This window comes from Aspergillus oryzae, chromosome 3, assembly GCF_000184455.2.
Source record: "Aspergillus oryzae RIB40 DNA, chromosome 3".
NCBI classification, from domain to species: Eukaryota; Fungi; Ascomycota; class Eurotiomycetes; order Eurotiales; family Aspergillaceae; genus Aspergillus; species Aspergillus oryzae.
Genome location: NC_036437.1, coordinates 3,391,696 through 3,412,260, shown reverse-complemented (window position 1 = coordinate 3,412,260; position 20,565 = coordinate 3,391,696). Strand labels below are relative to the sequence as shown.

The 20,565-nt window shown below is 48.4% G+C and overlaps 7 protein-coding genes across 7 annotated transcripts; 3 read left to right on the top strand and 4 right to left on the bottom strand.

The window, feature by feature from the left end:
- Window positions 1-467: 467 nt before the first annotated feature.
- Window positions 468-1,052, top strand: AO090026000617 (uncharacterized protein; the record flags this gene model as incomplete). The annotated part of the gene is made up of 1 exon (XM_023235992.1): window positions 468-1,052. The coding sequence occupies one exon, from the start codon at window positions 468-470 to the stop codon at window positions 1,050-1,052; it is 585 nt and encodes a 194-aa protein (XP_023091096.1).
- A 1,091-nt stretch (window positions 1,053-2,143) lies between these two features.
- On the bottom strand, window positions 2,144-2,881 carry AO090026000618 (uncharacterized protein; the record flags this gene model as incomplete). Its single annotated transcript, XM_023235991.1, has 1 exon — window positions 2,144-2,881. The coding sequence occupies one exon, from the start codon at window positions 2,879-2,881 to the stop codon at window positions 2,144-2,146; it is 738 nt and encodes a 245-aa protein (XP_023091097.1).
- Window positions 2,882-2,978: 97 nt separating this feature from the next.
- AO090026000619 (putative C2H2 finger domain protein) lies at window positions 2,979-3,719 on the bottom strand (the record flags this gene model as incomplete). Its single annotated transcript, XM_001821991.3, has 1 exon — window positions 2,979-3,719. One exon carries the CDS (start codon window positions 3,717-3,719, stop codon window positions 2,979-2,981), a length of 741 nt encoding a protein of 246 aa, XP_001822043.3.
- A 3,232-nt stretch (window positions 3,720-6,951) lies between these two features.
- AO090026000620 (putative nicotinamide N-methyltransferase) lies at window positions 6,952-8,018 on the top strand (the record flags this gene model as incomplete). The annotated part of the gene is made up of 2 exons (XM_001821993.3): window positions 6,952-7,414; window positions 7,480-8,018. The coding sequence occupies 2 exons, from the start codon at window positions 6,952-6,954 to the stop codon at window positions 8,016-8,018; spliced, it is 1,002 nt and encodes a 333-aa protein (XP_001822045.1).
- Window positions 8,019-8,098: 80 nt separating this feature from the next.
- On the bottom strand, window positions 8,099-9,546 carry AO090026000621 (putative S-adenosylmethionine-dependent methyltransferase; the record flags this gene model as incomplete). The annotated part of the gene is made up of 4 exons (XM_023235990.1): window positions 8,099-8,170; window positions 8,228-9,168; window positions 9,289-9,469; window positions 9,532-9,546. The coding sequence occupies 4 exons, from the start codon at window positions 9,544-9,546 to the stop codon at window positions 8,099-8,101; spliced, it is 1,209 nt and encodes a 402-aa protein (XP_023091098.1).
- Window positions 9,547-10,180: 634 nt separating this feature from the next.
- Window positions 10,181-12,313, bottom strand: dspD (putative protein-tyrosine phosphatase; the record flags this gene model as incomplete). The annotated part of the gene is made up of 1 exon (XM_001821995.1): window positions 10,181-12,313. The coding sequence occupies one exon, from the start codon at window positions 12,311-12,313 to the stop codon at window positions 10,181-10,183; it is 2,133 nt and encodes a 710-aa protein (XP_001822047.1).
- Window positions 12,314-19,491: 7,178 nt separating this feature from the next.
- On the top strand, window positions 19,492-20,235 carry AO090026000623 (uncharacterized protein; the record flags this gene model as incomplete). The annotated part of the gene is made up of 1 exon (XM_023235989.1): window positions 19,492-20,235. The coding sequence occupies one exon, from the start codon at window positions 19,492-19,494 to the stop codon at window positions 20,233-20,235; it is 744 nt and encodes a 247-aa protein (XP_023091099.1).
- Window positions 20,236-20,565: the final 330 nt, after the last annotated feature.

The following is a 20,565-nucleotide window of genomic DNA, read 5'->3' as shown; positions in this document are numbered from 1 at the left end:
TCATCGGCCTCTTCGTCACCTTGACGTTCTTCGGTGCCCGTCTCAAAGTCCCAGGAATGAAAGAACTCACTGACCGCCGCGAGCCACTCTTCATGCGCATATCGAGCGCCGTATGCATAGCATCAGAGGCAAATACAATCCTAGACATTGCACAAGTCGCCACATGGGCATACAAGAAAGCAACTCACGACAAGAATCTCTTGCCCTACGACTGGGACAATCTCTGGTGCTCCGTTAACCAAGAAGACTTGTTCACCGAGAAGGGTCTCATAGTGATTAACAACACGGAGACATCGCTCATCGCTCTTCACCCCGTATGCTATGAGGAAGACAAACAGACCTGGTGGAACGATGTCCACGGCGACGAGAATGCAGACAAGAATGCTTCAACCACATTACCTTCTTTCAAAGAATTCCTAGATATTTTCATCGTCATTTCCTGTATAACATTGCACAGCTGGACTCGCATGTCTTCGTGGGGACGCTCTGCAGCAAAAGATTCCCGGCCCGGGACCACTTCAAAGACATCTGATGGCAGTGACGAGGATACATCGATCTTCATTCAGATCCATCCCAAAGTGGACAATGCAATCTCCCGCAACCAACGCGGCCAAGTACTCAGCGCACAATCCTTAGACCACTCTACCGCTACTGAAGAAGACCCAGAAGTTGATGTTGTCAGCACGGAGAACACCCTCACACAACTTACTCCAGAAACCTGCTACTTCCCGGAGCGACTATGGGCTCTGGATCTGTACCGACCTCAGAACCGTGCCCTGGGTCTGATAATGCGTGCTTTGGTCGCCTGCCCAGCTACACATACCGTTCAACCCGCGACTAGTCAACCAGAACCTCCCGAACCTGCACAACCAGGGCCTAGTAGTCAAGCCGGATATAACCTACCAGAACAAGTCCAACTAGAAAGACCTAACAAGAAACGGAAGAAGAACCGTCCCAGTCTGGAAAGGAGGAATCGCTGGACACGGAAACGTCCAAGGAGACGGGAATCAAGCGAAAGTGACATAGGAGACAGAGAAGAGAGGGGGAGATGAGGGATGGAAGAAGGGGACTCAGCATCGGCAGACTCAGACGAACAGTCTGAAGCCCCGACCTTTAATTGACACGTAGAGGTAGCCGTATATACATCTCCATATTCGCCCTGTTCGTCCGGTGGGTAATCGACAGAGATTTATCCCTCCCAATCTATGATCTGATTATCTTCTTTGGCCTTGTGCTTAGTGTGCGGCTGGTTGGGATGCCTGTTGATCGGGTCAAATAGCTTTATTGAACGTTTGGTGATCTGTAGAGATAGTTGGGGAGTAGCTTGGTGCTTGTTGGACGCTCTTCGGATTTCTCATGTCTTGCGCGATGTGTTTGGACAGGCGCTGTGCGCTCTGGTGAGGGTGGGATGCATGAAATCTCAATGTGTTTGGAGCATAAGCTTTGGCGTTTGGGGCCGTGTAAGAGAATATAGAATATTTAGTAGCTCCTTTCTATGAATTTCACTGATCAATGTAGACCATCCATATGATTCTTGATACCATCTGCCAGAAATTATCTGCACTGTGAACCAGCTTCCTTTCGTTGCTCATGAGTGACAAGTATAACCCAGTATGATGTATTTAATAGTATCCCATTGGGAGTTTGTGTACACAAATAAAAAGGAAACAGTCGACGGACTCATGTGAAGGACTCTGGTCCGGTATATGAGGGCGATGCAAATGCTGTGATACAAATAAAATGATACATGGGTAGTCAAAATAGAGTAATTGAGTGGCAATAGTGGGAATATGAAGGGAGAGAGAGAAAGAAACCAATGAAAAGAGGGAAGGCAAAGAATAAGATAATAAGACCTAGACGATCCATTCAAATCCAAATGCATACCAGGGGCCCAAGGTCACACGAAGTGCCGACGGGTGATACATTCCCTAGTAACCTGTCATACACGCAAAAAGGGGTTGTTCAAACAGCACAGGTAACCACAGAAAAGCCAATGTTCGCAAAATACGCGCGAGCTCGTACATGTCATGAAAAATTACTGTTGCAGCGCAGCAGTCCAATCGGCTGGATTCCATGGCCGAAGAGAAGTTCGTGAGAATCACACAAAAAGATGATCCAAGAAGGTATAAGAAGGGCGGGTTGTTTACTCCTCCATCCGACCAAAAACGCCATCGTCGTCTTCATCAGCCGCAGTGGGCCGGTGCCCAAAATCAACGTCTGCATTGCGACTCTGCCGTGTGGTGCGATCCGCATCGCCCATCTTCACTTCTCGCTCGTCTGACACCTTGTACGACAGGGAAGGGTTATACGAGAGCGAGAGGAAAAGGTTTGGAGTAGAGTTCGGGAAAAGAGCATCTGCCTCCTTGGTTGCCGACTGATCCAGGCTCTGGCTCTCGTTACCACTCGCACCGGCCTGGTCAAGGAAGCGACTTGGCAATGGAGGGACGGGGGGTACACTAGGGGACATCGGCACGGGCCTCGTGCGAGGGGTGTTGAAGGTGCAGAGACCGATGGCCGCAGCGAGATCAGCCTCGTCGTCTTCGTGCAATTTGGCTTCCGCGGTCGAAGGCCGTGTATCGATACTGGAGTGGCGGTAGTGTGAGAACGCCGGAGAATGCCATGGAGCACTGCCGGTGAAGGAGCTCGAGGGGATGGACTGATAAGAGTGAGAGAAGAGGCCCGATGCAGTACTGACACTGAACCGCTTCTCCATAGTTGGCTCGGGGGACATGTCTTCATCGTCCTCGTCATCCTCATCCATCGGGGGCGGAGTGGTCTCTGCGGAGCTGAGCCCATCTCGAAGTTCTGATGAGGCACCAGGGGATGCGGATGATGCTTCCGACTCGGCCTCCGCGCCTTCTGGCGGACCGTCCTGGTTCATATTTACCAAAACGGAGGCTGCCTCGAGCAGCTGGACTTGTTGATGCTTAGAAATAAGGAGTTTCGAGGTAATCGCCCATGCAGGGTCATGTTCCCACCTAAGTACCATAAAACGTCAATCGAGTGTGGCCCAGGACAACAGGGGAGAGAAAAGGATCTGGAGAATGAGGGGAACTGAATGACCACGAAGGCGACCTTGCACAGAGCCGACATGGCGCATTTACCCCGGATCGAGCCAGACGGTAGGATGGCATGTTAGGGGAGGATACACACATATGCTTAGACAAGCAACTGCCATGCTTATACCCTTTCCCGCAACGATCGCAGCGAAGGTCGGACATGGAACGCTTCCCTTCGCTTTTGATAAGGTGCGATCCCTCGCTGGCCCGACGGTTTCGGTTCTTATTATTGTTGGTGGACTTGTTGGCGGAATTGTTACCGTCTACAGTCGCGAGGTTTGTCGAGGATGCGTCATTTGAGTTGGTTGGCGAGGCCTTGCGAGCGACCGGCGGCTCATGGCTGGGGCTATTCATGCTCCGTGAGAAATAAGAGCCGAAGCCGGAGGGGGCCCCGACCGAACTAGATTCCAAGCCTTTTCGGCTCCCTCGACGGTGCGAAGGCATAGAAACTCCTACTGACTCCCCAGCAGAATCCTTCAAGGACGCAGCGACTGCCGCGGCGGCAGCGTTGGCGGCAGCAGCAGTGGTGACACTTTTCCGACGAGTTACCCGATGATTAGCGTTGACCGCACCGAGAGAGATGGAATGGGCATGGTGGCGTGGGTTGGACTGCGGTAGCGGGCGAGAAAGAGACAATTCCTGTTCAATGGATGAAACCATTTGAATTAGCGATTTATTCCGGAGTACTACTTAGTTACAGGGGATTTAATATAGAATAGGGCGACAAACGCCGTACCTTGAATGAGGCCATGGTGAGTGCGTGGACTCTCGGGCGATCAATCCCCTGAAGCCCGCTTGAAGATAGTATGATCAAAACCGTGAGGTATATTGATTTGGCGGTGATCCGAAGGGATGAAGAGCGAGGTGGGCGTGAAAAGGAAGAGTAAAAAAAAAAAAAGCAGAAGAGTTTCGTCTGGCTCGGGGGCGAATTCTAAAATAGTGTGCCGGTACCTAGTAGTGAGGCTGAAGTAAAAAGGGCAAGGGGGGCAATGGTTGGGCAATTGAGGAGGATTGGTTTAAATGGAAGCGGAGGTTGTAAGAGTAGACAAGAAGAGGTGGAAGAGAGAGGTATAGCGACAGAGGAGAAGAAGGGGAAGAATTGAAGAAGAGGAGAGAACAAAAAAAAAAAAAAAAAAAGAGGAGAAAGAAACAAGAGAGCAAGAAGCACGATGGAGGAGAAGTGAGTGAATGAATGGATGCACGAGGAATCCGGTACTGTAATGGTGGTACACAACAGACTTCAAGACACAGTCCAAAGTGTGTTAAGGTAGTAAAGTAAATTAAAATAAAAATGGTAAAAAATAAATTATTTAAAAAATTCCCAAAAAAAAACCACAGCTTCTGCGGGGCCTTTGGGTTCACTAGTTGACAGAATGGATTCCAAGCAATGCGGGGGTTTGGGCGATCTCCGGTTGGTTTGGTTATGATTCCGGAGATTTTTAAAAATAAATCTCTAGAAAAAAGAAAATTATTGGGGAAAATGCAAAAAATGATTCCATTCAGAAACAGTCCCCTCAAAGAGAAAATCGTTCCTCTGTAAAGAGAGTCAAAACGGATGGAAAATCCTTCAGGCTGCCAATCATTGCAGTCAGACCGTCAGGGCAGAAACAGTTGTTCCTGACTAACCAGCAGGCAAAGAGGGTGATGTTGTTTGCTCCACTCGCATCTGGGATCCGATGTCCAGGCAAGGAAATGGCTCTGGTGATGTTGTCATTCAGTTCCAGGCCCCCATAATGGGGACTCTGTAAACTTGGAAAATGAAACCTGCCAGAGTTGAAACGGTAATATTTTATTCCCAACTGGAAAATCTTTCTGTTTCTTTTTTTTTTTTTTTTCTTCTTTGCTTTTTCTTGTTTTATTTTTCCTTCTCTCTAGTAAGTTATGAAAAACTGAATTAGTCAGTAACTTGTGTCTGCATGGTCACCTGCTCAGCACGAGGCCATGCCGTATGGTAACTGAACCAATTAGTAGATCATCAACTTTTCAGACAACAGCTCAGTTTGCAGTACTAGTTCCTAGAAGGAGGGTTTAATAAAATCCAATGGACACATAATTGGTCACAGCTGGTGTGATCTTCTGACAAGTGCAGATTACCCCCCTTCGAGGAGGAAAATTAATTAATTAAGAAACATCATACAAAAACAATCTCATTCATCGTAGCGAGAGAGAGGAGTACAAATGATTGGCATCTACCTAAGTACTAAGTGAGTACTCTGTAGGTCCCGTACAGTTCATCCTCCTCGATTCATTACCGCCGGCAATACATTACAGCGCCCACGGCCCCAAAAAAATCACTCAATGGGTGATCTGTGCTGTACTCCGTCCCGGTGACCATACCGTAATACGTAGGAATCGACGCATCGACCGGTCTAGGGCCTGGCGGGTGGATACATGATGTCATCCCCCATGGCCGTACCGTACCGTATGATTGGATGACGCCTCCGTCTCCCATTGCCAATCACCCTACGAATGGGGGATAAACTGGGAAAGGGCTGGGGTCAATTCGATACGGTATCGACGTTCGTTCCCAAGACCTTATCTTACCGCCAGAGTACCTGCGGTTAGGGACCTTTTATAGTATGTACAAGTAGTTCTACTAGTAAGGTACGCTCAGGTACGGAGGGAAGGTAAAATTGCCTATCATTCGAATTGACCCTAAACTTTCCCAGAGGTAAGGCACGTCCAATGGTTGAGGTACCTATGTCCTACCAAAGTCAACTTGCGATTCAGCCAAGATGAAGATCCGCCAGCTGCACTGACAGGTCATTGGACACATGGCCAATACCTACTGACTGGGTAATACCCTAAACTGCAAGTCAAGTGCATTCTTTCGGGCCTGGTTCCATGGCTGAGCCATTCTTTATGATTATCAATTAATATTTTTTGTTCTTTTCTGTTTTTATTTTTTTTTTACCCCCTTCTTTTTTTCTCTTTTTTTGGATTTCTTTAAATTAGCGGTTCGAATGTTTCTTTATCTATATAAGATGGATCGTAGATTGATGTCGCACAGGTTACCCCTGTACCAAGATGTGACTAGACAAATATTCGGTCTTCTAGTCAATGATCGCACCACAAAGGGCCAGTTACAACTGCGGCACGCCACAGCTTTAGCCCCCAGGCATCGGTGATTCTCGAAGGAATGTCTCAGGCACTCACTTTTATCCGCCATCGGTGTTGCTTACGTTGCTTTGCGTACGAAAGTATCCTACCACATTGATTTGGCGACAATGCCAAACTGTCTTTTTCAATGAGAAGCAGTCACGTAATCCTTCCATTTGAACGTATTAACCTACTAGACCAGCGCAATGGCGTACCCTTATCATTGCCTATGAGAAAGACCTCTGTGTTTGATCGCCTTATCGTGACGCATCAGAGTGATCTTAGTCTACAGCCAAGAGCCAGATATTTCCATTCTGAAACTGTTCCTTCAAACATCTAAAGTCCACAGCAGATCACGGTCTTCAGGGTTAGTTCCCAGACATCCTTCTCAATCAAGGCCAGAAACTGTGGTCTAAGTGAACTAATCCGGACATATATGAAAAGCCGAAGCAGTCCGAGGTGGTCTTAGTATTCGTGCATGTTGATATGACCAATGTCTCGTGGACAAAAGTGCTGGGATGATCCCAAGATCAAGCAGGCGTTCGAGATCCAAACCGATCATTGAAACATGTGACCCATGACTTGCAGGCGGAGTATTCTGCCGACACAAATGACGACCGCCTATCCCCAAACCAATCAGAAGATTTGAAGCATACAACTTTTTGCAAGTCCCCATCAAGTATCAACAGCAAGATATCGCTTGGTTTGAGTATTAACGGTAGGATACCGGAAGAACCATACTTCTGCTAGAACGTCAATTTTGGGGATCTATTGCCCCATAAGTCAATTCACAATGCTCCACTCCCGCCTCCGACCCCTCCCCCGCCGTCGAACGCCCTTATCTTCCTCCCCGGCAGCCCCTCCACCCGATTTCCACGACGAGGACTCCGTCGAGGATGAATCTGCCGAGGACATCTTTGGAGCGTTTCTCCCCCACCTGTTCCCAGATGATGCTCCCTCTTTCCATGGTGACCCTGGGCAGCATCTCCTGTACAGCTCCCCGCGCTATGGCACTCTCCAAATCATGGTCCCCTCCTACCCCAACCAGAGCGAAAATCGCTCGGAAGAGATCGCAGCTGGGCAAAGAAGCGATGTTGACCATGGGCGAAAGCTGTTTGCGCACTTTCTATGGAGTGCCGCCATGGTGGTCGCAGAGGGGGTGGAAAAAGCAGAGCATCTCGCTTCGCTGAGACAATTAGATCCCGACACCGCGATGTGGAAAGTTACAGGGGAGAGTGTGCTTGAATTGGGCGCTGGTTTGTCTTTCCCTAGTTTCACTTCCTCACAACCGTGGATGTATCGGACTGATCTCATCCTGCAGGTGCCGCATTACCATCCGTAGTCTGTGCCCTGGCGCAAGCATCTACTGTTACTATTACCGACCACCCCTCTTCTCCCGCCTTTGCTGGCGCCATCGCCTTCAATGTTGACCACAATGTCCGCAAGTCCCCCTCAACTACTGAGGTCATTATCAAACCCCATGAATGGGGAACGCTAGACAGCGACCCCTGGGCCGTCGATAAGAAAGGAACCTTCACACGGATCATCGGCGCAGATTGCTACTGGATGTCTTCGCAGCACGAGAACCTCGTAAATACGATGAAATGGTTCCTTGCACCCGGCGGCAAGGTCTGGGTTGTTGCCGGATTTCACACCGGGCGAACCATCGTGGCCGGGTTCTTCGAAACTGCCGTGAACAACGGCCTGGAGATTGAGCGGATCTATGAGCGGGATCTCAATTCCGGGGCGGAAGACGGGAAGGAAGTCCGCCGGGACTGGGTACCTGAGCGGGAGGGCGAAGGCCCCGAGAATCGCAGGAGGTGGTGTGTGATTGCTCTCCTCAAGAGAAAGGGAGAGTAGATGGGCCCAGGGATTCAGATACCCAGGATAAAGCCCCCAAACCAGCATCCATAAGCGGCATATGCCAATGGATCCATACATCATGACTGATGAAACGTGACGACTGTACAGCATGATAGAAGATGAAAAAGAAATAAAAAAAACCCATCTATCTACAAACCCACTATAAAGGTCCACGATCAAACCCTCTGAAAACACACCGTACAAACCCCTTGACCCTCCTTCCCCCCAAACCTAAACCGGGGATACTCAACACGTCCCCAAACCTCCAACCGATCACCCTCCCCCTTCTCCCTGGTAAACCACATCACCAACTCCTCCTCAGTCCAATTACAACTCGTAACCACCAAAAACCCACCCTTCTTCACCAACCGCCTCGCAACCCCAGGATACATCTCACAAACCCGCCTCTGCACCTTCTTCCCAGCCACCGAAGCATCGGCATCCCCCTCAACAACCTCCTCCGAAAGCGAAACGGCATCAAACGTCCCCTTATCAAGCACAATATCAAACCCCCCTTCCCCATACGGAAACCAATCCAACTTCCCCTGCTCGCCAACCTCCTCCGCAGAATGCAAAATATCCCACTCCTCAAACCGAATCTCTCCCTCACCCTCACCAACACCATTCCCATTCCCATCCCCAGCACACTCCTCATCCTCCTCATCCGTCAAATAAGCCGAATGAATCTTCAACCTCTGCAACTCCCTCGCCAACTCCACACTCCTCGCCGAATAATCAACCCCAACCATCACACCCCGGAACCCGCCCCGCTTGCGCAACAAAGCCAACATACTCCCGTTCCCAGTCCCCAAGTCCAAGATACTGGGGTGGTTTATCCCGGCGGGGACAGTGTTGCACGGCGCGAGAGGGAAGTCCTCTGCGGTTAGGAATTGGAGGACTTTATCCGGGGCGTTGTGTTCGGAGAACCATGATGTGCCGGGGTCGTCGTCGTCATCGACGGATTCGGCGTCTGAATCTGAATCGGCGTTCGTGGTTTCTTCATGGGGGTTGTTCGCGGCGTGTTTTGTGGAGATGTGGGTGAGGGTTCGGGCGTAGAAGGTTTCCCAGCTTTTTTGGTTGTTAGTTTGTTCCTCGGGAGGTGTTTTGGTTGTGAGTTTCTTTTCTTTGTTTCTTTCTTTCTTTCTTTCTTTCTTTTTTTTTTTTTTTTTCCATCACTGCTTGGGCTATGATTGCAGATTGTGATGGATGGATGGAGGGGTAGCGGGGTACTGGCTTCTCAATTGTAGTGCAATGGATTGGCACTTACTAGTCTTTGGTTCCCAATTCGCTGGGTGAGAGGTGACTTGGATGACTTTCTTCTGCCATCTTTTAGATCTTTTCTGTTTAGAAACACACGCGGTGGTGGTATACGTGAAACTCTCGTGTTGAAAGGGTCGACGTGAAATTTGGAGAGCCGCGCGGGAGTCAAAATTAGGCCCTGCGGAAATCTAGAACCGCGGCTAAGTTGCAATTGAACGCTACCTCTCTCTACAACGGTTTTCTTATTTACTGCTTCGAATATCATATGAACTTGTTTAACTCCTTGTATTCAAGAATAAAGTAGCCCCTTGGGTATTTCGCCGTAAACCGTGATGCAATGATCACAGTGCAAATAAAGAGTGTGATAAGACAGTATGAAAAACGAATGGAAACGATGATGTAGAAACCTCTAAACATCGAAGCGGAAAGTATAAATCCCAATGAATAGTATTACATGGTCAGGCACGAATTCTAGCCACATTTATCTCTTTTGATAACACCCAGGACGCCGGTAATAAGCATGCAATGTCACCTTTTAAGACGCAACATGGAGCCACCGGTTGACAAATTGAAAATGCCAATTAGCGAAGGTAGTGTGGTAGAATGTAAGAAAAATAAATAACGACAGCAAAGCCCGCTTTGGTCATCAGATCATCAGAATAGAAGCCCAAAGGCCATTGGAAATAGGTTGTGAAAGGCAGTAGAAAAGGGAGAAAAGGGAAACGGAGAGAAGCCAGCAGGAAGGAAACTCTTTTTGGGGAGGGAACAAAAAAAGAAAAGAAAAAACGACAGTAAGCCTCAACTGGGCATGTCAAATAGTCATGCAATCATTTCAAGGACGTGTCCTCAGAGATGACCCTGAGCGAACTCCGTCTTAAAAAAACATCAAACCAGAGGAATTATAAAAATTCGTCAATATTTCTCATGATCAGGCGCTCGTTCCCTGGGGGAGGAGACCTAGGATCCGCTATCCGCGACCCGAACCGGAGACCGTGCAGACCATTATTCTCCAGTTGACTAGAGATCGACTGTGACATCGGTGCCGCCAGAAAACCCGTAGTTCTTGGTGAGAAGAGAGCAGGCGGTTCTACTGGACCATCCCGCACGAAGAAGTCGGTCTTTGCTAAGGAGTAAGGCCCGCTCTCCGTACGCCATGGATTTAATACGGACTCTGGACGGATCGATCGTACGGCCGAGTCGCCGACTTGGAAGCTTGACTTCCGCAGAGTTAATGGCCGCGGAGATAGGCTTCGCTTATGTGAAGGGGTTTTAGGAAAGCTTAGACTGTCAGCAGAAGTAGGCGTGGTCTGGTTTGTCGAAGGCACCGAGAGTGAGCTCGTCGAGGCCTGCGACAAACCAGCGCATGAAGCCGGTCCAGCTGGAGTCACGATTTCAGGCTGGTTAAGTGCCTCCGTTCGAGAGGGTTGCGGTTCAGAGCCCCTCCGAGGACCTTCCGCAAACCACTCCTCAGGCGCCGGTTTTGAAGGGCCACCCCGGAGCAACCGGGAACGGAAATCTGTCAATTGGTAGATAAGGCTCATATTAGGGCCCACCCAGCGACTCCGCCCCTTGACAATCTCGTACATGGAGTTGAAATCCAGCTGCCGGTTTTTGTATAAACCATATGCGATGACCAGCGACGCGGATCGACTGGCACCCAACTGACAGTGAACAAGGACCTTTTTCCCTTGTGAAATGCGGGAATCAATGAGCTCGCAGAGGGGATAGAGGTCATCGAGTATTTCTGAATTATGGTCCCAGCCCACATGGATGTATTCCGGCTTGGATGCGTCGTGGCGAGGTGTGCCAGGCGACGACTCATTCGGGGGGTATTCAAAGGCGGATTTGAAGGAAATATCTGACATGGCTGTTCCTGGAACTTCGATCGGCGACGGCTTGGGGTTTGTGGACGTATTCCGAAGGACACTCATAACAGATCCATTCTTGGCCGTTGTGTTAGTGAATGGATTTACTACTTCCTTGGCCACGTTGATGACAACATCAAACTGGGACGCTTCTTGTACTGTCGGTTCCAAGTACAAATAGACTCCGGAGTCGTAGATTTGGATAGGCCCATTCGGGTAGCCCCGCTCACTGCGTCTAGTAGACTCTCTCGAGTCTAGGTGATCATCCTCCTCCTCCAATTCATGGAGCACACCGCCAGAAACTGAGTTTTCATCGGGGACTGGCTGCAAAGGTGATGGGTTATCCTCCGAAGCCGATAGCCGTCGACTGCCATGATGGGTCATGGGCCTGGGTAATTGCATGCCACCTTTGGGACCAAATGACGGGGAGAAGATCGAATTTAGAGATGGGGAAGATTCGGTATGTCGCAAAGGTTGCCGGCTGAGTGGGGTAGGAGGAATTTCAGAGATATTGCTAGAAAACGATCTATCAAAGCCGGGAGTCCGAATAGTGAGATTTGCCGGTTTCCGGCGTGAGCTTCGGGGGGGGATGTGTACTGGCGACGGTGGCGCAGACAAATGGTGCTGCGAGGTTGTTTCAACGACGGATGCTGTAGCAATTGGAGGGCGGGAAGACTGTGAGGGGGGAGGCATCCTCAAGGATAAATTCTTCAAGTTTCGTGCTCGCCTGCCGGGAGAGTCCGGGCGCACAGGATTCGGTGTATCGGACGATAATTTAGAAAGGTTGTTATGGGCTGTCGAGAGCGAGTGGCTCTCGACATTGCGCGGTGGCGGCATGAATTTGGTATACGACAGTGGCATGGACGTCGGAGATTCCGGAGAAGAGCTGGGGGATGTCTCTGCGCCGGAAGGTGAATCGAAGGTAGAGATGGTGGTGGTCGGCGAAGAATCAGTAGACGCTGATGTCATCGATGAGATGCTCTCACGGTGCTTGAAAGGAAGGGGGCGTCGCGACGTATTAACGGTGACATTAGTGGGTACTTCGAGAGGTTTAACTGCAGTCGCCTGCTCCTCCTTGTCGGCAATGCTGGGTGGTCTCCCACCAAACACTGACATAAAGGATGGGAATGAATCCGGTACTGACGGTGGACTAGTCTGAACGGGCATGATGAATCCAGACTTCAGTACAGACCTGCGCTTGAAAGGCGACACCCTTTCAGGTATACAGCTCTCACAAAACGCCGGCGCAAAAACCGCAGGACAGCAGTCGCATCCAGATGAAGGGAAAGAAGAAAGTGTCGCACTTGCTACCAGAGCAAATGACCTTTTTGAAAGAGCACAATCAGTTTCCATGTTCAAGCTTTGTGGCTTCGCAAAGTACAGATGTCCAGGCCGTAATAAACCAAGCAAGTTGAGCTGCAAGGAGGGTGAAACAAGGCCGGCAATCTGAACCTTAAAAGAAAGGAAGCAACAATGGGATCAGAGCAAAATTCTGTTGTTGTCCTAGGCGTAGAGCATTGAACGTTGGAGGTATGGAAGCGCGCAGAAAGAATGGGCGTCTAGCAATGAATGTAAGAAAGACGTGAACATACCAAATGTTGCCACAAGAGGTCTGGTACCTCTTGAAGATGTGTCAGTGATGTAAAGGAAAGGACAGTGGGTGTGCAACAAGAAAATAATAAAATGAAAAAAACAAATCAATCAAAAAATGCAGCAGAAAAAATAAATGAAAAGCGGAGTCAAGGAGAGCTAGAAATTATAAAAAAAAAATAAAAAATAAAAAATAAAAAATAAAAAATAAAAAAAAAAAGGTTAAAAGGAAAAACAGATGCAGTGTCAGAAATTACTGCATGGAAAGAAGATCCAATGAATTAATGGTTGAGATGGAGGTGTAAAAGTTGAAGAGGAATTGCCGCCCGGTATTCGCGTGGGCAGTCGTTCCTCCGGGGAATGACGAAAGGAACCAGTGCAGGAATCTAGTAGGGTAAAGGAGGGTAAGAAGGGAAGTAAAAGAACGACTGCCCACAAGCCAAAGGAAAGAAATGGGTCACGTCGATTGATTAGCGAAGTACCCTACTAAGAGGGAAAGAGGAGGGGAAGAAGGAAACGGAGAGTAAAAGAGAGAGAGAGAGAGAGAGAAGGGAGAGGGGAAACACACGACTGGTGGTTGTGTGTGTGTGCGAGAAAAGAGAGGTTCCTCCAGGATAGGATAGAGACCAGGCCAGTTCCAGCAGCATGTAATACTGGTAAACGATCACTAAGAATAAACCACCTGCTCCAGCAGTAGTTCGTTTGAGAAGACGGGAAGGGAGTGAATGGAGGCCGTGATTGGAACCGTCTGCCCGCGTTTCTTGACGGCAGGCCAATCAGTCAACCGTTGCTGGTGGGGCGCGAGGACAGACTCCAGTCAACCAGATGTGGGAAGCCAATCAAACCCGACCGAAGCAGAACATTCATCGCCTGCAGCTCTAAATTTAGCCGCCCGGGTTGGTCTGGGAGGCTGGAATGTGCATCACGGGCGCCAAAAGCACGCAAATCAGATGCCTGTCTTCTTCCCAACGTTGGCATGTCTCTCCAGTCGCGGAGATGCTGGTATGTACCGCTCCTCTTCCCCGTCACCCACAACAACGACCGAGTGATGATCCTCGCGGTCAAGGCAAAGGGAACAAGATAGGAAGTGATGGGCAAGGGTAGGTGGGTATGATTCTGATACAACACAGGGGGTGGAGGAACGAAATCATGCGTGTATCAGAAACCACAGATCGTAATCAATGACCAGGCAAGTGGAAGCACTGGGTTTTTTTTGGGGGGGAGGGGGATCATAGCTCCTTTTTTTTTCCTTCTCACTCCCTCTTTTTGTTTTCTTTGTGCTCTTTTTATGGAAATGGTTGTTCCCCTCTCTCTCTCTCTCTCTCTCTTCCTCTTTCGGATCTCTTGTCAAGGGTTGGGTGCAAACAAGGAAGGTTGCAACAAAAAAAAAAAAAAGGAACAAACACGAAAAACAGGTCCACAGCTGGTACCACTTGAAGGGGTGGGAACTGAACGAATAAAGACTCAAATAACCAACTAGAGCAAAGGGCGTAATACGTATAAACAGAAATCAGGAGATCATAAACAAATGGACAATAGTGAACCGGACTATAATAGTAAAAAAGCAGATATGACAATTTCAAACATACCTTATTTTGCTATTATCAAAGACTCCCTCTTTCTCCTATCCCTTTCACAATGGTTTGGGGTTCAACAGGATCACACTGTTATACCTAGTCTCAAGAAGTGAACCTATACCAGAGTGGTACTAGATCCAAACGGTATTTTTTTCATTCGTATGCGGCAGTGGTCACGGCGCTTAGAATCACACACCCCCGTTTCCCTAAAGAGCTCGTCACACGAAGAGAGGGGAAAAAAGTAGGATAGTATCCAAAAAAATGAAGAAAGAAAGAAAATAACAATAACAAGAAAGTTCTTCCAGAAGAGGCACCGAAAAGATAAAAATAAGAAATCTGCTCAATCCCACGAGGAGGTCAAAACCAGTTTGAGCGGGCAGAGAGTATACGTCCAACAGCTAAACTGTAGCGACAATTTCAAATTAGCGTAAGGTTGACCCGCTTGGGTGTGCACGGTGCGCTGATGCTGCAGGGCGTTGGAGGGGGCTTACAGTGAGGACTTACTCAGATGATGATGAAGAGTAGCAAAGAGCGTCACTGAAGAAACGAAAGGCTTAGCGTGAGTCGTTCCAGCGATGAAGGATTCAGAAAAGATCAGAAAAGAAGAGACAATTGATGAGAGGCAAGGACACTATTTTACTAGATACAGATGGCGACTTTTTCAGCAGGGACCTCTATTTGGCGTGGAGCCAACCTACTAGTGTAGACTCTGTAGAGGCTCTGGGGATAAGGGAAAATGTGAAACGGGAAGGCTGATTGACTGGGGCCAAACCAATCCGATTCATCATCATCGCCCTAGGCGCAACGCCCCCTGGGAGTTGTGGACTTTTCATCATTGGCGGGTGGGACGAGGAGAAGCTGCGCGGGCATCGTCCGGGCTGAGTCCTAGTCACGAACCCTGAAATGGCTTAGGTATCCCTGTCCATTGTTTCGGACTCAGCAAGACGACCAATTTCAACATGCTGATTCGTTCCCTCCCGTCCGGCATTTCAGAAGCAACGTACTCAGGTTCCAGCAGTGTCTTGTTTGCCGACTCACACACACAAACACACACACACACACCAGGGAATTCCCCGAAATCGCAAAACCCGAATCCGGGCTAGTGTTATTAATAAACTTGGACCATCAGTGCAGCTGAAACACACAGTGTTCGCGCGCGCTAACTCAAACCAATGGGTGGAGGAGTTCAGGTGTGTTTGAAACACGCCAGACCAATGCTAAGCCACTAGTCGCAACCCCCCAGGAGGAGGGTCACGTGTGCGACACCGCCTGTCACAGCCCGAGTGCCATCTTTTCAGATCTCCCCGATTCAATCCTCAGAACGATGAGTAGACAATCATCCTCTGTGGTTTGATTGGTTACTGTGTACAGATGAATCGGATGCTTCAAGAATTTGTACTTCAAACTTTTCCATATCTTGTGAACGACACAGCAACGCGTGTTCTCGTGGTTTCAACTGGTTGTTGATGTTGAGGTCATCACTACCCACACTTGCCACAAGAATCAATAGTATGCTTCTAGCACACCCACTTAGGAGTCCACTGTAAATCATTCAAATTTCACCGCGGTCCACCGCTGACCAAATATTATTGTTTGTTATCGGTGCCTCTGCAGAGCTGTGTTTATTTGAAACTTGACTCTGTTATTTCCACGTGGCTGCAATGTCCAACCAAAGACTTACCCTCCGTACAGCTCCATCCCAACGTCGGGAACCATTGAACTTGGGCCGCCGGTTCGGTGACACCTTTGAATGTTGTGGGGTCGTTTCGTCGAAACGTTTTATTAGCATTTAGCGATTATCCCAGACGAGCACATCGGTTCGAGCCATGGTCATCAGTGGAATTAAAGGCTTTATATGCGAAGGGGCCAGGGCCAGAAAAGGAAAAGAAAGGCATGGGTATGACAACCGTGCAGGCAGCTTCCCATGACAGTGCCTCATTAGTGCCGTATTATCTCGTGATTCATATATTTGAGCAATATAAATTATTGTGCTGCCTTGTTCACATAGTGCTTATGGTCATAGGCCACCGAATCACCCGATCTGAGACAATTCCTCAGGTTGATTATCGCCTAGAGGCAAATCCAGATAATCGCCCACTTACCATGGTCCATATCTACAGACTTTGTGTAAGTAAATGCCTCATGTATACTCCTAGAATGTTTTCTTTTTCCTTCATTAGGCGGAGACACAGAGACTGTTGGATACCCCACATAATTTAGCCAGTTTGTACCACGATGCGCACAGTGTCAAGTTTTGCCTAGCTTTGCCCTAATCCACGGATCGCTCGACCACGGGCAGTAAAAGGGTTCATACATGCAATTGTCCATTCTTGTCTCTCGACTTGTCCTGTAAATATGATTAATTCATGTATTGATGGGAAAATTCGATATCAAATCTTCAAGTGCTGGACGCTTGTTTCAGATCACCGCGAAGACTAAAAACTTTTCTACCCGGGATCCTTAGCCCTATACCCACTTCTGCCTCTGACTATTTTAGCTGAGCTACTCCGGAGTATATACCCGTAATTGCAACGGCCGAGCATTTGGTCACCGTCTGGTCGTTGCGCAAGCGAACCCTGCTTGTTTTGCATCGGAGATCAGGTCAAGAACGGTTGGTTCACATGCATACAACGCCATAGACACGTTTCAGGAGGCTAGTCGCGAGTTTTCTGACGCGAGGTCATTGATTCTGTATCCATGGGATTGGTGCAAGCGTTTCGATATTCATGACAACGTCTGATGACTTGATTTATTGTGATAAGGCTTCGGCGCACTACTTTAGCATGCTCTTTCGTCCTTTGCCCTCTTCTTTTTGTCTTTTCCATACTGTTCACATCTTTAATGTGGCCAGTCGTCTTGTAAACTATAGCAAGAAAGAGCTGGCTATATCTGGAGCTGTTGTTTCTAGACACTTTCCGCATTAAACAGGTCAACAACATAACAATAGCAAGGCACTGCTATCTCCCTACAGTCGCAAAAGTTTCAATCCCGGAAACCATGCTCTAATGTTGCTTTCAGTTATAGCCGAACGTCGCGCCTGGTGCATCGTATTTCATGCGGAAGGATGACACACGTTGGGTCTCAAACAAAACATGCTGACAACTTGTTTCATCTACATTGAAGTAGCTATTAATATCAACTTCTCGTTCTCAGGGTTCCCAAGTATCGGTAAAGACGCGGATCGGGGGGCATTGCGGGTTTCCTCTGTCCATTCGACAAGGGTAGAAGCGAGGCGAGGTAAATTTTTGTACACAGGCGTGTCAGTATTGTTTAGCTATGAGTCCTTGTGTTCGGATTGTATGTTTAGCACGTATTCCCACATTTTCAAGAGAGAAAGACACGAACAGGAAAGCTGAATAGACATTTCCCTAGAGCTAGAGTCACACAGAGTATCTTGGCATGATCACAGTGGCCACTTGAATGCCTCCCTGGACCTGGGGATAGAAAAATGACCGACACTTGCTCAATGAATTGAGAGCGTACAATATAGAGTCAATTCAATCAAAATAACGTTATATATAAATCGTTGTGTCATGGGAGGTAACCTTGTATGTCTGAAAGAGCGACCGTCAACGTAATGGAATGCAGCAAATCTGTTTCGTGATTCAATAGTCTCTGTTGCTTTCTTTTGTTGCTCTGCTATTTTTTTCCTGTCCTTTTTTCTCTTCTTTGAAAGTCTACTGCCATTACAGTAAGTTTATTGAAGCTGTCTGGGTTGGCTTTCGAGGCAAGTGCTGAAGTTTACCTAGCTTTAAGATAAGTTAATGTTCGGGAACATTGAGGTTATTCCCACGAACCATTGGATATTCTAGCGTTATTTCAACTGAATTTATTGAGCTATTTATTTTTATTTGTTATTATTTTCCACTGGAATCAAGCAGATGTGGGAAGGTGGTTTGACATGTAGATATATCAGAATATTGGTAGTCGCAACATGTGCCCCAAATGGACGGAAAGCTATACAGTCAGTGTTTGGACCAGGGGGTTTGAACTATAATGGGAGATTATGAGTGGTTGTTGCTATAGGAACTTGGACCATAGTGCTGTCAAGTATAGGCTAGTGCCGGCAGTCACTTTCTTTCTATAGACTGTTATGTTACTTCGTATTTATATTTTTATCTTTTGTGTCCGTGCCCCATTTTGCGCGTCTTTTCAATGTCTCCATCGGGGGTTGTTGCATGGTATGTATCCGACGCAAGTATGGAGCAGAAGAACATCAACGACCTCGGGGATAAAAAAATTCAACTAAGGTTGGAACCTTAGTTGCATTCAGTCCTATCATATCATATCGTAAATCCTATCTGGAATGATATCACGTCAAGGCAATCGACTATTTCTCCGGGTTCTGGAGCCGAACTAGAGTGTTAGTAGCAGCTCCACCATGTCTCCAGTAGAAGAATCCAGCCACCCTTATCACTGGAGTCCTTCATTTCCTGTTCCTGGTACCTTTTTTTTTTTTTTTTCTGGCTGGGTCTTTTCCTGCCCTTCCCGTCCACACAACGAGGGTTATGGTTAGGTTTATTAATAGGAATTCGTAGTGATTTATATAGATTAGGGATAGGATCGGTGCCTTAGGCGATAGTGATAGACCACTCCTGAAGGTCGAGAGTTTCGTAGTAGAAGAGCGTACTCTTTATCCCTGATCCCCACAACCAATAGAATGAAATTTTCTCACTTTCTCGACCAATCCTTTGCCGATATTTTGCCTTTTTGTTTTTTCCACCCTGAATAATTTTCTTTTTTTTTTTTGGTCATAATTTTCTGATTGATTGATTCCTGGGAAGGTGCATGAAATCCTTGGATGCCTGACCAAGAAGTGTAGGAAGTAGCATGCAGATGTCCCACGACCTAGTGCATGGGATGACGCCAGCGTCTGCTCTCCCACCTTCTGCCGAAAACCATCATTCCAACTCTCGACCCCAACGACGACAAACCGTGTCTGCGGTGTTTCCGACCATCCATGCGACACAGAGAGACGCGCCTCTCAATTCGGCTCGAATTTCCAGAGCGTCAGTATACGGCTCCGGGGTGAACCATTCGTCGGCGTTGGCTAGTCCAACTTTGACCGAGTCTCCCGCACGACGTCCACGGAGCAATACTCTGGGGGTTCAGACAAGGTTTCTACCAGCCCAGCAGCAGTCTCATCTCGCCCGTCTCGATCAACACTGTCCCGGCGCCATGTTTGTGGACGATCCCCGTGACGCGGGCACCGCAACCGCGCTAACATCCGCCAGTACCAGCGATTCACCAACAATAACAACCCCGACGGCTCAAGACATGATCTCCTCACCATCCAAAACCCCTGGCGCCTCTGCATCGCAACCCCACACGTCGGTCGCTTCGGCTCCTAAATTACCACAGAGTCGCTTCAACTTTGAGTATCAGTTGCCCCATCGCAGACGAACCCTAGCATCGCACAGCTCCGTTATCGACACGCCCTCGAGTCTAAACCCGACGCCGACCCCCCAGCGCACTTTCCTGTACGACAGACCGCGGCGCTCAATCCAGGGCTTCAATCTGTCTCACAGTCGCGCTCCAAAGGAATCATCTTCTTTACCCCCATCGCTCCGGCTCGCTATAGACGACGATAGCGATTCTGCGCTGGCCACTGATCCTGATCCGACCATCAAAGCACTGAGTCCCAATGCGACAAAGCGCCGGAAAGATTCTTTTTATGCCCAGCAAACGCTTCCAAGTGTAAAGAGGAGAATGCCATCGTATACAGCAACTTACACCGAAGGGAACGATCGCAGGCGCACCGTGAACGGTGTCAACAAATACGCGACAGAGGATGGCAATCGGACTCCAGTCGCGGATGACGCTCGATCTGATATCTTCCTGAATATCGCTAGGTCAGACTCAAGCCGTCGCGAATCCCTTGGACGGTCAGAACTTAGACGGGTGAGTAACTGTTTGCTTTGAAAGACGAACATACCAACAACAAGAGCATGGCCCTGCAAATGGATCTCCGATGGGCCCTCCCCCTTTCCAGTGTCTCGCCAATTTTTGAATAACTTTTCGACCGTGAACTGATGAGAAGATTGAAAACGTTACAGTCGCGAATGAGGATGTCCGGTAGTGGTTTTCGCTCTTCAACTTCCCGCGCCAACGAGCACACATCTTCCCCCGATCAACTTCGGTTGAATACCTACGAAAGCCCCTTGCATTCCAATAACGGATCTCCATCCCAGCCACGCAGTTCTCTAGCATATTCCTACTCAGCTTCCGCTCATCCACTAGACGATCATTCTC